General features: G+C 40.4%; 1 protein-coding gene across 2 annotated transcripts in view; it reads left to right on the forward strand.

The window, feature by feature from the left end:
- Positions 1-14910, forward strand: part of KIAA1671 (KIAA1671 ortholog) — a 232064-nt gene extending 217154 nt beyond the window's left edge. For both annotated transcript variants that reach the window (XM_089684113.1, XM_089684114.1), the window contains 4 exons: positions 1024-1139; positions 3110-3246; positions 5367-5448; positions 9741-14910. In XM_089684113.1, coding sequence (XP_089540239.1) covers positions 1024-1139; positions 3110-3246; positions 5367-5445 — 332 coding nt within the window. In that variant the 3' untranslated portion in view covers positions 5446-5448; positions 9741-14910. The remainder of the gene's footprint in view (positions 1-1023; positions 1140-3109; positions 3247-5366; positions 5449-9740) is intronic.
- The last annotated feature ends 556 nt before the right edge of the window (positions 14911-15466 follow it).

Raw genomic sequence — 15466 nt, forward strand, 5'->3', positions numbered from 1 at the left:
ACTGGTGGTCAGTGGGAAGAATGCTCCCTTGCACTGGTGGTCAGTGGGAAGAATGCTTCCTTGCACTGGTGGTCAGTGGAAAGAATGCTCCCTTGCTCCGGTGGTCAGTGGAAAGAATGCTCCCTTGCTCCGGTGGTCAGTGGGAAGAATGCTCCCTTGCACCGGTGGTCAGTGGGAAGAATGCTTCCTTGCACTGGTGGTCAGTGGGAAGAATCATACCCTTACAGATGCCTGAAAGGATCATTGGTGTCAATGGTAGCCTATCTGTAAAATTGTTCATTGCTCACAGAACTTCTAGCATCCTCTGGAGGAATCCTGGTTGAGGAAGGCTTATAGTGTGTGTATATAAGAAGTTCTTCTTGTAAAGGCACTTTACGAAATGTTGTGCGCACACTTTATGTATAAATCTGTTTTTGAACTGTGTGTCCTAGAAGAACAATGCTTATAAAGCACTCTTTCTATAGTAAATAGAACTTTGTTATACAAGTTGGTACAGAAGGGTTTCTCAATAATGAACAACCTTTTGATTACAATTGAGAATTGGTCAGTGAAGAATATTTCAGATTTTGTTAGTAAACAATATGCTTTTGTGACAGTTTAAAATGATATGAATACAAAATTACTGGCCATTCTTTGTTGGAGTTTTGAGTGGAACATTGCTGCAGACTATAAGGGTGACTTCACACTGCCCCATTGTAATTTGCCCACAACACAGATGTGCAGTGTACCCGCAGTTTTTGGTGTGGGTTAGCTGCGTTTTGCGATAGCCTTCTATTTCATCCCACGGTTTAGGTACATTTTCTGAAAGCGCCCCAAAATCCAGCATGCACGACTTTTGGTGTGCTATCACAAAATGCACCAAAGCTGCTGAACCTAATAGACATCTATGGCAAAGCACAGCCAACCTGCACCAAAACTGTGGGTACACTGCACTGCAGCTAAAGCTCAGTGTGAAGCTGCCTTAATCTGATTCCGATTGGAATTATTGTATGGTATGGTATACATTTTTCTCCTATATTTTAGAAGAGAAGTCAGAAAAAAAGGAAGAGGTTGAAGAAGAGGAAGAAAAACCCAAGAGGTCCTCTGTTCATTCACCACGAATGCCAATGTTCCCTGGAATGGACCATTCAACTTTGATGGTAAACAATTAATTCCGTTGACTGGTTAGTGTACATAACCTTGGAAATCCCTATTATAAATGAAACTACAAAATATGTCATTAATAAGAAGTGAGCAGGAGCACATGGATTGGAATAGGCAATACATTTTATTTTTTAATTAAATCTTTTATTATAAATCCTCCTTTTCTCTGTGTTCCTTCATAGGAAGCCACTTTCTATGGTGGCGCACTGGCAAACTCACTCCCAAGCTGGGCTCAGTGCACCCATAGATACATACAATGGCCCCTCCCCCTGCATGACCCCTCTCGCTGCTCCCTCCTCACAGGATTTGATTGACAGCAGCAGCCAATGGCTCCCAATGTGCCTTTGTGTCCTGTGAGAAGAGAGAGAGGGGAAAGCACTGCTGCAGATGGGCACACCACTGGATCGAAACAGGACTCTGGTAAGTATAAGGAGGCTGAGGGAGTGAGACAACTGCTGAGACATTTTCTACCTTAATGCAGGGAATGCATTAAGGTAAAACATGTCCTGCCTTTACTACATTTAGGAGTCAGAAACACGAGCTAACATTTAAAAAGGTTGTAAACCATACAACTTCTCCATCCTACATTGTTAGCTGTAGGTAAACGTTGGTTTTGTAGGCAACACATTAAAATTATAATATTGCTTTGTGTTTACATCTGACTATGCAGATATAATGACAAACGGCTGCTGAATAGCAGTTCCCTGTGTTCATTTACTATCATGGTGTGTGGTTTGTGATGTGTTCGCATTTTTAGCCAAGAAACACTTTTAATTGTAAAAAAAACCCCAAAAAACCCAAAAGCCAAAAAAAAGACTATAGATGGCTATTAACAAATTAGATTGCCTAACTTAGGGCTGTGACAAAATGTGCACCAATAGTGATGGTGACCTAGCAAGAGACCGGTAGCGTCAAATGCTGGGAAAAGATAAACGTCTACATTGTATTTCAAATATGGCTGGTGTACTACAACTGGAAAAATAAATCTAGCAATGAGCATGCTATGAACGTAACCACTTCCCGTCCGGTCCATGTACTTAAATGGCCGGATGGGATCAGTGCCAAAGCGGGTTGCCGTTTATAAACGGCCCCCGCATTAAGTGCCTGTGCGCGCTCCCTGGGAACACCGATCGCTGTACGGGACCTCTGTGTGATGTCCCAATTCATGTGATCACTGATTGGCCAATCAGTGGTCACATGCATAGTAGTAAACAAGATGTCACTTCCTGACATTGCTTACTACTAGTGAAATCTGTGAATGATCACAGAGGTCACGTGGTACAAGGCTATTCACAACAGCCTTTTACCATGTGACAATCTATTACCAATCACAGCTCACAGTATTTCTCAATGGCTGCAAGAATGCAGTCAGAGAAGGAGAAATGATTGCTTTTACAGCCTTTATGGGTGTAAAAAAAGAAAAAAAAAATCATCACCCCCCCCACAAGTAGTACAGTGTCACTATGGTGACACTGTACTGCTAGGGTGACGGTATGTTTAAAAAAAAAAAAAAACATAAATAAAATAAAAATGTAAAAATTTGTGAAAAATTATAATTTTTGGTTATAAACTAATTTTTTTTTTTTTTTACTAAAAAGATAGATGAATGCATTTTGGCCAAGATTTATAAAGAAAGATTATTTGCAAAATTTTATAAGAAAAACACTTTTTTATTTTTTTGCTATATAAATGAAAAAGTCCAAACATATTGAAAAAAAAAATCCCAATGGTGAATAAATACCACCAAAATAAAGTTTTATCTGTCTCAAAAAAAAAATGCTAAAAAATTCATACAGGTACAGTGTTGCATGATCGCGCAATTGTCATTCAAAGTGTGATAGCGCTGAAAGCTGAAAATTGGCCTGGACAGGAAGGGGGTGAAAGTGTCTGGACTTGAAGTGGTTAAATCTGTTTTCCCTTATGTGTGTATTTGTGCTTTGTATATTAATTGCTTTTTTTCCCATAGGCACAACTTCGGAAAAGGCAAGATGCTGAAAGCAGTACTGAATCCTCACCCCAAGTTACTAAGTCGCCAAAATCACCTCTACCACATGGAACACTGGGCGTCAAACTTCTGCCAACTTCTGCAGACAAGCAAGACAAGTTAGTTGACTGAAAATATTATGCTTTGGTGCAGTCATAGCCTGATCATTATACTGATCACCTCTAATTGTACTGACATTGTAGTATAGAGATTAAATACCAGTTACAAGTAAAGCACTAATCCACTTTTTAAACCTAACCACCCCACCATCCCTTTCCCATGCCAATTTTTTTTAAAGTGTGTGTGCAAACCCTAATCGTTTAAAGTGGAGCTGAAGTTCCTCTATAACAAAGTTCACGGTCTTCTCCGGCACTGTAAGGCTGGTCTTTGTGTGCCAAACTGATGGTCTCCTCTGCATGCGCAGGAATGACCTTATCCTGCACTGGCCAATGAAGGTGGCCAAAGACCAGCACAAAGGAGAAGATGCTAGCGTGGGTCAGTTGGAACGGTATTTAACTACTTTAGCTCTGCTTTAACGTCTCTTATTTGCATCCTTGGGAAATGTACAGTTTTTAAGGCATTTTGTTACATCTTAAGTGCAATAAAAATGTCTGCCCCAAATCCAGTGAGTTCATAGAGCCTAGTACACACGGGCCAAATGTCAGACGGCATCGACATTTGACCCATGTGCACAGCAGCCAGCCCGACAGAAGGGGCATGACTGAAAAAAAGTCTGCTGATCAGCGCTCTTGGTCTATAGCTGAGTGCTAACTGCAGTGTTCTGGTGGGGGTGCTGTCCCCCCTGTCAGAACACAATAGCACAGCAGGGGAGATCTCTGTACTAACATTGCATAGTTAGTACAGCGGCTCCTCCTGAGCTGTCAGTTTTTGTTTTTTTTTTTTCATTCAGCCCACTGGTTTCAGCGAAAAAAATAAATAAAATAAACTAGTAGTGTGTACCAGGCTTAAAGCAGAGTTCAGTCACACTGTAAAAAAATAAAAATCAGCAGCTACACAAACTGTAGCTGCTGACTTTTATTTAAAAAACAGCCACTCACCTATCCCTCGATCCCACGGTGTCCTGCCCACAGCCCGTTTCACCAGCCGTCTCGTGTTCCAGGTGCCGGCATCTTCAGTGTGGACACCGGGCTGTGACAGCTTGCGGCTTCACAGCCGGGTGCCCACTGCGCATGCACGAGTAGTGCTGCGCTTCCTGAATGGCCCTGTAGTCTTCTGGGTCCTGTCACATGTCCCAGAAGACTACGGGGAGGAGGGGTAGGAGGACAACTTCAGCTTCCGATCACCTAGGCCAGGGGTAGGCAACCTGCGGCTCTCTAGCTGTTGTGGAACTACATTTCCCATGAGGCATTGCAACATTACAAAACTGACAGTTACAGCTATGACTTGCAGAGCCATGATGGAACTTGTAGTCCTGCAACAGCTGGAGAGCCGCAGGTTGCCTACCCCTGACCTAGGCGATCGCAGCGGAAGTGAGAGCGGGTACCTGTCAATTTTGGGTACCCACTCCCCAAAGTTGCCAATCCTTAATGGGGAATGAGGGGACCAGTCTTTTGGGTGGAGCTCCACTTTAAGTTCCTGTGGTCTCTGCCTCTGTTGCACAGAAATTGTATTAAGTGTTACCAACCCTGCACAATTTTACCTTTTTGTGAACTGCAGTATCCTGTAATGTATGCAAGTCAGCAGAAGGGACCAGTAAGAGCTGCTGGTGTTACAAGAAATACACTTGTGGAAGTGTTTGGTTCCCTGTGGACTTCACATTAAGATTTTTCAGGGTCAGAGTGGTGTTCAGTGGGGTCTGCTGTAGGAAAGGTGGGAACTTTTACTCTTTAACAGGTGTTATTTGATTTTTAAAATTTAGTATAGTGACATGATTGCATTAACAGTGACCCTTCTATAGGAAAATTGCTTTCTGAGCAAGTGCGGAGCTCCTGCCAACACAGAGGTATGAATAAGATGTACAAAACACTGTTTCTGCGTATCCTTAAATACATCTCCTTAAATACAGTGCTAGAATACAATTACACTTGTCTGCACATCTGAAATGGCAAGACTACATTTGATGAATGTGACTAAGCAAGAACAATAGGGAAACTGATAGCCTGTTTATATACAGTGGCTTGTTCACAAGAAAAATGAAGGCTGTATATTCTCCAGGTTTACCATTTTCTTTTAACAGTTTTTCTAAAGAGTATTTTCATTTGTTTCTTCTCTGTTTCAGAGCTACAGGAGAATCTCCTCAGTGGTTGAAAGAGTTGAAGTCAAAGAAGAGACAGAGCCAATATGAAAATCACAGTTAACAGGTATATTTGTTTCTGATTACTGCAGCTTTTTTTGCAGTGAGTATATATGATAATTTAGCGGAGTGTCAGCTTTTGCTACTGCACTGTTTAAAAGTGAAGTATGGCCAAAGCTTTTGTGCATTCCTGTGACCCAGAATCGGCCAAGAACAGGCTAAAGCTACTGACATCACAGAGCCACTCCAGACTCTGGTGGGATCCTGACAATAATGTTGGGATCTACCCAAATGGGCTTAGAGCTGACGGAGGACAGCTGCAGCATCAGAGCGAAGCTGCAGCAGGTAGAGAAGTATGTATGTTTTTTTAACATTCCCTCACTTATCCTTTAAAGCAGTAAAGGATCTATGCATGCCAACCCTAAAGAGGGGGCATATGATGTATAAGTGTATCTAGCTATATTTCCCCACCACCAATGACATCCTGACTTTCAAGACAGGTTTGAATCTGCTTAGTGGCTGAGGGTGCACAATCCTAATACACTCCGCAAGAAGTGGACAAGGACTGCATTTAGCTGACTGGCTCCATTAAGACCTGGTGAATCCATTACTTAGCTGTGTGTCGCCTCCTATTAAATTGCATCAGCAAAAGCTGCCTGCATCAAATCTGCAGTGACCATATACTTTTGTTGCTCAAGAGTGATGTTTGTTTCTTGCTTGTGTACTGCAATATTATATACAATATAGCAATCTGCTGATAGGACCTCAGGGTAAATTGTTGATGTGGGGTACCTGCTGTTTTTAAGTCAGAACTTTCAAAAAACAGAAGGTTTTTTCAGACTTGTTTACATCTCTACTCCAGACAAAACTTTATTTTTTTGTTCAATAGAGTGTCAGAATTTTTGTGGATTTTTATCACTGTCTGTGTCCTCGGTGTGAACACTTCCTGACACTTCCAGTCCTATTGATACCAGTACAAGACATCAGGGGATTCAGGAGTTACTTGGACATGAGGAAATAGAGAACAATAAAACCTGAGAGAATTTCTAACTTCTACTAAATTAATGTACCATTTGTTCTTGTCTTTGGAAACGTGTCAGAGCTTATCCCACCGCTTTCTGCTTTTGTGTTACCTTGTCATCAGGAAAGAAATCTCAATGGGGAAACAGACAACAATAATAAGCCAACATACAGTGCCTTGAAAAAGTATCCATACCCCTTGAAATTTTCCACATTTTGTCATGTTACAACCAAAAACTTAAATGTATTCTGGGATTTTATGTAATAGACCAACCACAAAGTGGCACATAATTGTGAAGTGGAGGGAAATTGATAAATGGTTTTCAATTTTTTTTACAAATATCTGAAAAGTGTGGCGTGCATTTGTATTCAGCCCCCTGAGTCAATACTTTGTAGAACACCTTTCGCTGCAATTACAGCTGCAAGTCTTTTTGGGGATGTCTCTACCAGCTTTGCATATCTAGAGTGACATTTTCACCCATTCATCTTTGCAAAATAGCTCAAGCTTTTTTAGATTGGATGGAGAGCGTCTGTGAACAAGTCTTGCCACAAATTCTCGATTGGAATTAGGTCTAGACTTCGACGGGGCCATTCTAATACATGAATATTCTTTGATCTAAACCATTCCATTGTAGTTCTGGCTGTATGTATAGGGTCGTTGTCCTGCTGGAAGGTGAATCTCCGCTCCAGTCTCAAGTCTTTTGCAGACTCTTAACAGGTTTTCTTCTAAGATTGCCCTATATTTGGCTCCATCCATCTTCCCATCAACTCTAACCAGCTTCCCTGTTGAAGAAAAGCATAGCCACAACATGATGCTGCCACCACCATGTTTCACCGTGGGATTGTGAGTTCAGGGTGATGTGCAGTGTTAGTGTTCCGCCACACATAGCGTTTTGGTCTCATCTGACCAGAGCACTTTTTTGCATGTTTGCTGTGTTCCCCACATGGCTTCTCGCAAACTGCAAACAAGACTTCTTATGGCTTTCTTTCAACAATGGCTTTCTTCTTGCCACTCTTCCATAAAGGCCAGATTTGTGGAGTTCACGACTAATAGTTGTCCTGTGGACAGATTCTCCCACCTGAGCTGTGGATCTCTGCAGCTCCTCCAGAGTTACCATGGGCCTCTTGGCTGCTTCTTTGATTAATGCTCTCCTTGCCCAGCCTGTCTAAGTGGACGTCCAAATCTTGGTAGATTTGCAGTTGTTCCATACTCTTTCCATTTTCGGATGATTGATTGAACAGTGATCCGTGAGATGTTCAAAGCTTGGGATTTTTTTATAACCTAAACCTGCTTTAAACTTCTTCACAACTTTATCCTTGACCTGTCTGGTGTGTTCCTTGGCCTTCATGATGCTGTTTGTTCACTAATGTTCTCTAACAAACCTCTGAGGGCTTCATAGAACATCTGTATTTATACTGAGATTAAATTGCACACAGGTGAACTCTATTTACTAATTAGGTGAATTCTGAAGGCAGTTGTTTCCACTAGATTTTAGTTAGGGGTATCAGAGTAAAGGGGGCCAATTATAAATGCACGCCACATTTTTAGATATTTATTTGTAAAAAAATTTGAAAACCATTTTATCATTTTCCTTAACCTTCACAATTATGTGCCACTTTGTGTTGGTGTATCACATAAAATCTCAATAAAATACATTTACATTTTTGGTTGTAACATGACAAAATGTGGAAAATTTCAAGGGGTATGAAGGGCTTTTTCAAGGCACTGTGTATATGCTGACCTTTTTTTTTTTTTTTTTTTTTTTTTTTTTATTACACTAAAAAACCAAAACATTTTGGTTGGAGATGAGCTTTAATTTTCTGCTACAGACAAAAAAAATGTAGTTCTTACAAACCGAGTACATACAAATCAACAGCAGTACGAACAGGTCTTCACTCTAGTGAAATATTACAGATTTTGGGTTTTGCTTGCTGTTCTCATCCAATTGACTCTACTGGTGAGTGAAATATGTAAAAAAAAAATTATAAAATAAAAAACAGGACCCGCAATTTATTATTATTATACAGTATTTATATAGCGCCAATAGTTTGCTCAGCGCTGTACATTATATAATGTATAATGGGAGACAGTACACGAGACAGTACAGTAACAATACACGAGGGGTTCGAGGGCCCTGCTCCTTGGAGCTTACAATTTAGGAGGGAGGGGAGAGTGGTACAGGAGGAAATAGCTGTGGGGGATGGAGTGGTGGGAATAGCTGAGGAGATCAGCAATTAGGTGAGGGCTGGGTAGGCTTCTCTGAAGAGATGGGTTTTCAGGGTGCGCCTAAAGGTGAGGAGGGTAGGTGACAGTCTGATGGGTTGGGGTAGTGAGTTCCAGAGGATGGGGGAAGCCCTGGAGAAGTCCTGGAGACGGGAATGGGAGGAGGAGACCAGGGAACTGGAGAGTAGGAGGTCTTTTGTGAGGAGCGGAGAGTGAGTTTTGGGTGGTAGATGGATATCAGGTCGGTGATGTAGTTTGGGGCAGTGTTCTGAACAGCTTTGTACGTCAATGTTAATATTTTAAATTTTATCCGTTGGGCAATTGGAAGCCAGTGGAGGGATTGGCAGAGGGGGAGGCGGATACGGAGCGGTTGGTAAGGTGGATGAGTCTGGCCGCAGAATTCAGGATAGACTGAAGGGGGATAGCCTGTGTTGGGGTAGGCCGGCGAGGAAGGAGTTGCAGTAGTCAAGTCGTGATATGATAAGGGAGTGAATGAGTTGCTTTGTGGTTTCTGGAGTTAGGAACGTGCATATTTTGGAGATGTTGCGGAGGTGGAGTCTGCATGAATTTGTCAGCGATTGGATCTGGGGCTGGAAAGACAGATTGGAGTCTAGAATGACACCTAGTACTTTGGCTTGCGGGGTGGGGCTGATGGTGGTGGCGTTGGTCGTGATGGAGAGGTCGGGGGGGGGGGCGCAGGCTGGGGCAATAGAAGAGAGTTTATATTCGCCTGTCCTACCACACAGTCTTTGCCCTATATAAGAGCTTTGGTTGCCGGAATTCACCTTTTGGCACTTGACAGGAGTACTGCATGCCTGCATTTCATGCCGCATGTTATGGTTCCTTCCACTGACCCTCCAACACACCCCAGAAATGTGTCAAACGTGACAAGATTTTTACTCTGCAGGAAAGCAAAGATTGGAGATCAGGAGGTAGGATTGGCGAGTATGAACCCTCCTCTATTGCAGGCGGTGCTTTTTGACATTTGTTTTTAACCCAGTGTGTCCCATAAAAATAATACATAGATGCCTGTACCATGTGTTTATTAACCTAAATTGATTTATAGAAGTGCACTAGTAACTGTATTTCCCTCATTTTCTTTTTCTTCACTCTAGACCAACACTCAACAAGAGTGAACACAGCAGTTTAATATAAGCCTTAATCCAGCCAGCCGTACAGATGCACACCCTTCTACTGTCTTGCTTCATCTCAGCTGCGACGTGTTCTGTGCCTTCCCATTTTTGCAGAGGAAAAAAAGCTGCTTATTACTTACACAGATACAAAAAAAATGTATTTTATTGTAGAGAAAAGAAAAGTCACTTTAAAAGGATATCTACTTGAAACAGAGCTGTACAAGAAGCCAGAGGTCATGCCTCCTGATGACCTTTTGACACAGAGTGACTCAGGACAGTGGCCACTAATGTCAGTGGAACGAATGTGAAGAACCTGATGTTGTGTATGGATAGCCCAGTATAGAACGAGTGTGGGGAAATAAAGACTGACTTTTATATTTGTTTATGAAAAAAAAAAATCAATTTCACGAGAGTTTATCTTTTGTTGCTTAGAATATTGTAATTCACTATCCAGATGATTTATTTGTTCCAGAGTATAAATATATATATATAGAAAGAGAAGAGAGAGAACAAAATGTTTACTGCCAATAATAACAAAAGCTTGACCACTTTTTGTAAAAAAATACTTTTTAAAATTCTTGATAGGAGAGCGAATGTCAGTGTGAACACATTGTATTTTATGTTTCTGCGCTTTTATTTTGGGTTCTGCACAATACTGTTTTATTAGTGAATATTTTTAAGTCCTTTTGCTGTTGATCTATGTACACACAGATATATATGCATTTTTAATTTGATCATTATTCATTGTATGACAATTATTCTCTCTTATTGTTCTGGCTAACCTGTCGTTATACACTAAATTGTCCTAATCCAGTATCATTTTGTTCCCTGTGTATAACTCTTGTCTGTCTGTCCCCACATGACAGCATATTTTTTCCATGATATATGTACATGTTAGAAACACAGCCTTCTTCCCATGTTCTTAGTTTCTCTCTGTTAAGAAACCGCATGAATCAGTACATTGTGGGGAACACAGGAAAGATGCTCCTATAAATGTAGAAATTAAAGGCCTGAAAAATGTAAACACAAGTTGGCTTAAGGTTCTCATAGATTTAAGTTAAATTGTCTAATTTTGGTGAAAACAGATTAGGGAGTGTGAGAATGTCAGCAGGCCATTCCCAACCTATGCATACTCACCTAGTGACCTCAGGGGAAGAATTTATTATCCCTGGCTGATTTCCAGGGTAACCCAGAGATAAGGCCAGTATCAGAGATGTATGCACCAAGCACAATGTGCACACTCTGCTGTATTGTTAAGTTCGCCTGTCTTTTCTTACCTTTACATGGTAGAGGAATTGACTGTCATTTTCAATAAATAGGATAAGGATAAAATATCTGCAACCCATTCTGTATTTTGAGCACCCTTGGTTTGGGTTCAGTCAGTTCAAAACCATTTTGAGATGGATCTGTTGCTAGCAGGATCCTAGCCTATAGATACTTAATTGGTCTTTTTAGGTATGTGTGAATCAGGAATTCTCCTACCAAACTGCCTTTCTTAACAGAACTACCAAGTTTATTTTACAAGAGAAGTGCAGGATGTCAGCAAAATAAACCTATGTACTCACCTAGGTGGATGCAGCCAGCTCTTCACTGAGAAAATAGTGCTCAAAGATCACTGATCACTCAGTTCTCGGGTCCACTCTGAGCAAAGAACAGTGACTGTCAGTCACCAGCTCTGTGTTTTGCCCCTCCAGCAATCACTGGAGCGCCGTAACGTGCAGGGGTGAGTCTAGGTCACAGGTGTGCAGCTCTAAGTGCACGCCAGTGACCCATAGGAGAAATATGGTGAAAAGAGCATTACCCATACTTCTGTAACATCCCACAGCCCTCACCTTTCCTGTAAGTTGAAGAGGTGAAGATGCTGCATGACTGGCCGTGTGCTTAGTATAAGTGGAGTCAGTTTACCCATCTTAAAGGGAACGACTTCAAATTTCATGTCAAAAGTGATCTTTTGTCTATGCCTACACTGTCCTTGACATTGGTTCACTCGTTGATTGTAGTATTCACACAACTGCTGTATGAAAAATGGCCATCAAGACTTTGCATATGACATTTCTATAAAGTAGCAATAATTTATGTTCTTTCGGCTTTGTTTTTTTTCTTTTTAACCCTTGTCAATAGTGTTCACTGATTAGCTAGGTGTGTAGTGTTATAGGTTCTACCAGGTCAGGCTTGGGAAAGGCTAATTACAGTGTACTTCGCTGGATCTGTGAAAATTATCTTCTCATTATGATTAGATAAGTAATGATATATTCTATTCTTTAGCGGTTTACTTTTTTTTTCATAAATGGTTTTCAAATAAGCCAACCTGTGTTTTAGGTTTATTGGCCCTTTAATACTAGTTAGTTCAGGTAAAAAAAAAATGAACTAGGTTAAATATTCTGGCAAATTAGAAAGACAAATCGTGGAAACTATTGGGTAATTATCTGTGCCATATAGTGAGATTGGGGAAACAGCAATAATTGTACATTCTATTTTACATGTATTTAAAATGGAACGCCTGCAGTAAACTAATGGTCATTGATATGGTGACAATTGTGTTGCAGTTTATCAACATTTTATAAAAAGCTTCTCCTCTTCCTCTTTTTTTTTTTTTTTTTTTTTTTTTTTCTCACAAGATATACTATCCATATAGTGACACTTTGTTTTATTGGCCAGTTGATCAGTCCATTTGTTGGAGAGTTACATTATTCAGCACAAAAATGCCTTTGCAGACCAGTTTGTCTAATTCAACGGGGTTCCTACAAATGATGTTGTACAGAGAGTCTATTTCTTGTGTGGGGATGTGGAAAACATTATGTATTGTATACATCTACAGTGTGTTACAATTTCTGGTAGAGAAATGGTTAATAGACATTACATTTTAGATGTATTTCAGCTGTTTACGGTAAGGATAAATCATTTTTCATTTCAAATTGTATCGGTAAAGGCTATACAGAGATGTGTTTTCCATTCACAGCATGTAAATCTAGCTCTGTCACCCTGCACCCATTATATCCCACATCCCATAATGCAATGTGTAAACATTTCAGCCTCTTTAAAGTGGAACTTTAGTCAGAAAATTAAGTCCTGCTAGATCACTTCAGGCCAGCCCCTTTTGCAGGTAAAACATTCAAAATAAGTCCTTTACTGTTTAAAATTCATTAATACACTGTCTCACCCAGCTCTGCACATGCTCAGTTGCTCTCTATTTTTGGCATTGTGCCAAAAATGAGAGCCACAAGAGGCCAATCTGCTGACAGCCTAAAGATGTACTGCTATTCAGGGATTTTGGGTTACAGGAAAATGGCAGCATCTAGCAAGAAGAAACAGGAGCAATGCTGGAGGCAATTTACAGCTCACACTCATTTTGGTAGCATAATTATTAATGTGGAATGTATTATCATTGCGTAGGAACAATTTTTTTTATCAAGTTGTTATGGGTAAAGTTCTTCTTTGTGACATGGGTTTTGCCTTAGACTGCAGTTTTAGATTTACATGCAGCTTGCCTTGGTTCCCAGATGTTCAGGAGCTTATGGTAAGGAGATAAAACTAAAATGTGTAGACAGCTGAAGGCCAAACTTTGTAGACACTGCTGTCTAAGCATTAAAGAATATCCACACCCAGAGCACAACTCACCTGGTTTAAAAAAAAAAAAGAAAAGAAAAACCTTCCTCCCTGTTCTAGCACTCAAGAACAATGATTTTACTTGGAAATGTCCTAGCCAGCTACTTATTGTATTGCAAACACAGGCCGCTGCACATGTGCTTTAGGAAGAGGAGTGTGCTAGGATGGAAGGTAACGGTTTTACCAGGTGGGCTGTACCTGGAGAGGGATTACTTTAATATCATACTGGTCACTTTAGTAAAGTTGTACTTTTAAGTAAACCTGTCCTGACCTGATTGTGTAAGCTGCTATTGCTTAACTCCTTTGAAGATAATAGTTTCCAGACTCTCATGCTGTCCAGCTTGTGTTTGATGTTTTGAGTCACTGACCCCTAGCAAGTATACAATTCAGAAAGTAGTCAGAGGGCGTGATCATTCCATGTCAGTGACTTAAATTATCAGAGCTAGAAAGTTTGCATGACAGCCTGGCAGGAGAGTCCAGCAATGATGGGCTCCATTGTTTCCCATAGTAGGTTTCTTGTAAATCAGCATGAGTCTATTTGCTTGGACTTACCACCCTGAAGCCTTCAAAATGTTGATATCATCTCCCCTCGCAGCATACACTGCCTGGGTGTCAGAGGTTTCCTAATAAATTTCATTGAAGCCCATAGACAGTTTTTTTGTATTGAGTGAGAGGAAATGGCTCAGAATCTTTGAGATGGACATTTACATCTGATCTGCCTCCAACCAGCAATAAGTCTTATTGCATGGAGAACGTCAAGTGAAGCAGGTTGGTAGGAATGGGTGACATCACTGTGGCATAAAGTATACTGATGTCCAGATCTCTTTAAAAGAGAGGCTTCCTTATGTTCTCATTAACATGTACACTTCAAAATCAATAGACCGGCCATTGCTTTAGTCCTATCTCTTGCAGAAAGGAAAACCGCTGTAGAACATAAATTCATGGGGTAAATTTATTTTTGACTACAGGACATCAACCTGAAATAGATTGTATATTAGTGTAAATTTTAGTGTCTTTAAACATTGCTGTAATTACCTTTTATAAAATTATGAGAAAAGTGTTTGTGAGCCAAAACCAAATTATTGTCAACCCAGGTATTCACAACCTGGGAGAAGCGAAGATGCTTTTCTTCATTACCTACTGAGGGAGCATGCAAAACAATGTGGAGACACGACAGGTAATGAGAAGGGGGTAGAAATGCGTTGTGTATATCTGAAATGTCAGTAGCACTCCCACTGTAAACTCTCTTGCACAAAAGTGAAACTTGTACATACTTTCAGAATACTTGCACTTACTGTTGTACTACTGTACCAGCAGGAGATGCTTGCGAAGAGGCCTTTCAATGTTCTTTGCATCTCAGTGAACTGCTGCAGATTGTATTGTTGTCGCTCCAAACAGTCACAGAATTAAGTTTTATTCCACTATGTACAAATTATCTGTATACAGTGTGTAATATATATAGATATATGTATACACACAAGCACACATTATAACAAATATGGTTGCAATAAAACTGGTTTTGAATACACAGAATATATATTTAAAATATGCCTCTGCTTTGTTATTTCTTTTAATGTCTTCCACTGCTATCACCCATGAGCCGCCATGGGCTTCTGTGCTGGCCTCCAGCTGAAAATGCTAGCTGTGTGGCTGCCTCAGCCTACATCTGTTAAATCACTGGCCTGGAGCCAAATGTGGAACAAAAAAAAAAAAAAAAAATCAATGTTTGATCATTATACTTGTTTGGGGTTGCTGTGTGACTATGCCTGTATTTTGTATTGTTTTTTTTTTTATCACGATTTAGCAGCTTCCATTGAGGCTTAAGTATGGTAAATAGGTTAGACTTTTAAAAGTATTAATTATTACACTTTGTATTTGTGTAAGTGCACATTTCTATAAGACCACAGTAAATAATTTGAGTTAAACCGTTCTCTAGCACTAGAGTTGCTAACTATTAAAACCAATGCATGAATATGACACTCAGACAACTAGCAATTTCACAAAGCGAGACTAACCACAACAGTCTGCATGTTCTCCAAAGTAAAGCTTTCTTTAAAAGAAACCTATGGTGACAGCAAACCCTTTCATTTTATAACAACAGC

Source organism: Staurois parvus, unplaced genomic scaffold (genome assembly GCF_062004578.1).
Source record: "Staurois parvus isolate SC_StPar_1 unplaced genomic scaffold, SC_StPar_1.0 ptg000336l, whole genome shotgun sequence".
NCBI classification, from domain to species: Eukaryota; Metazoa; Chordata; class Amphibia; order Anura; family Ranidae; genus Staurois; species Staurois parvus.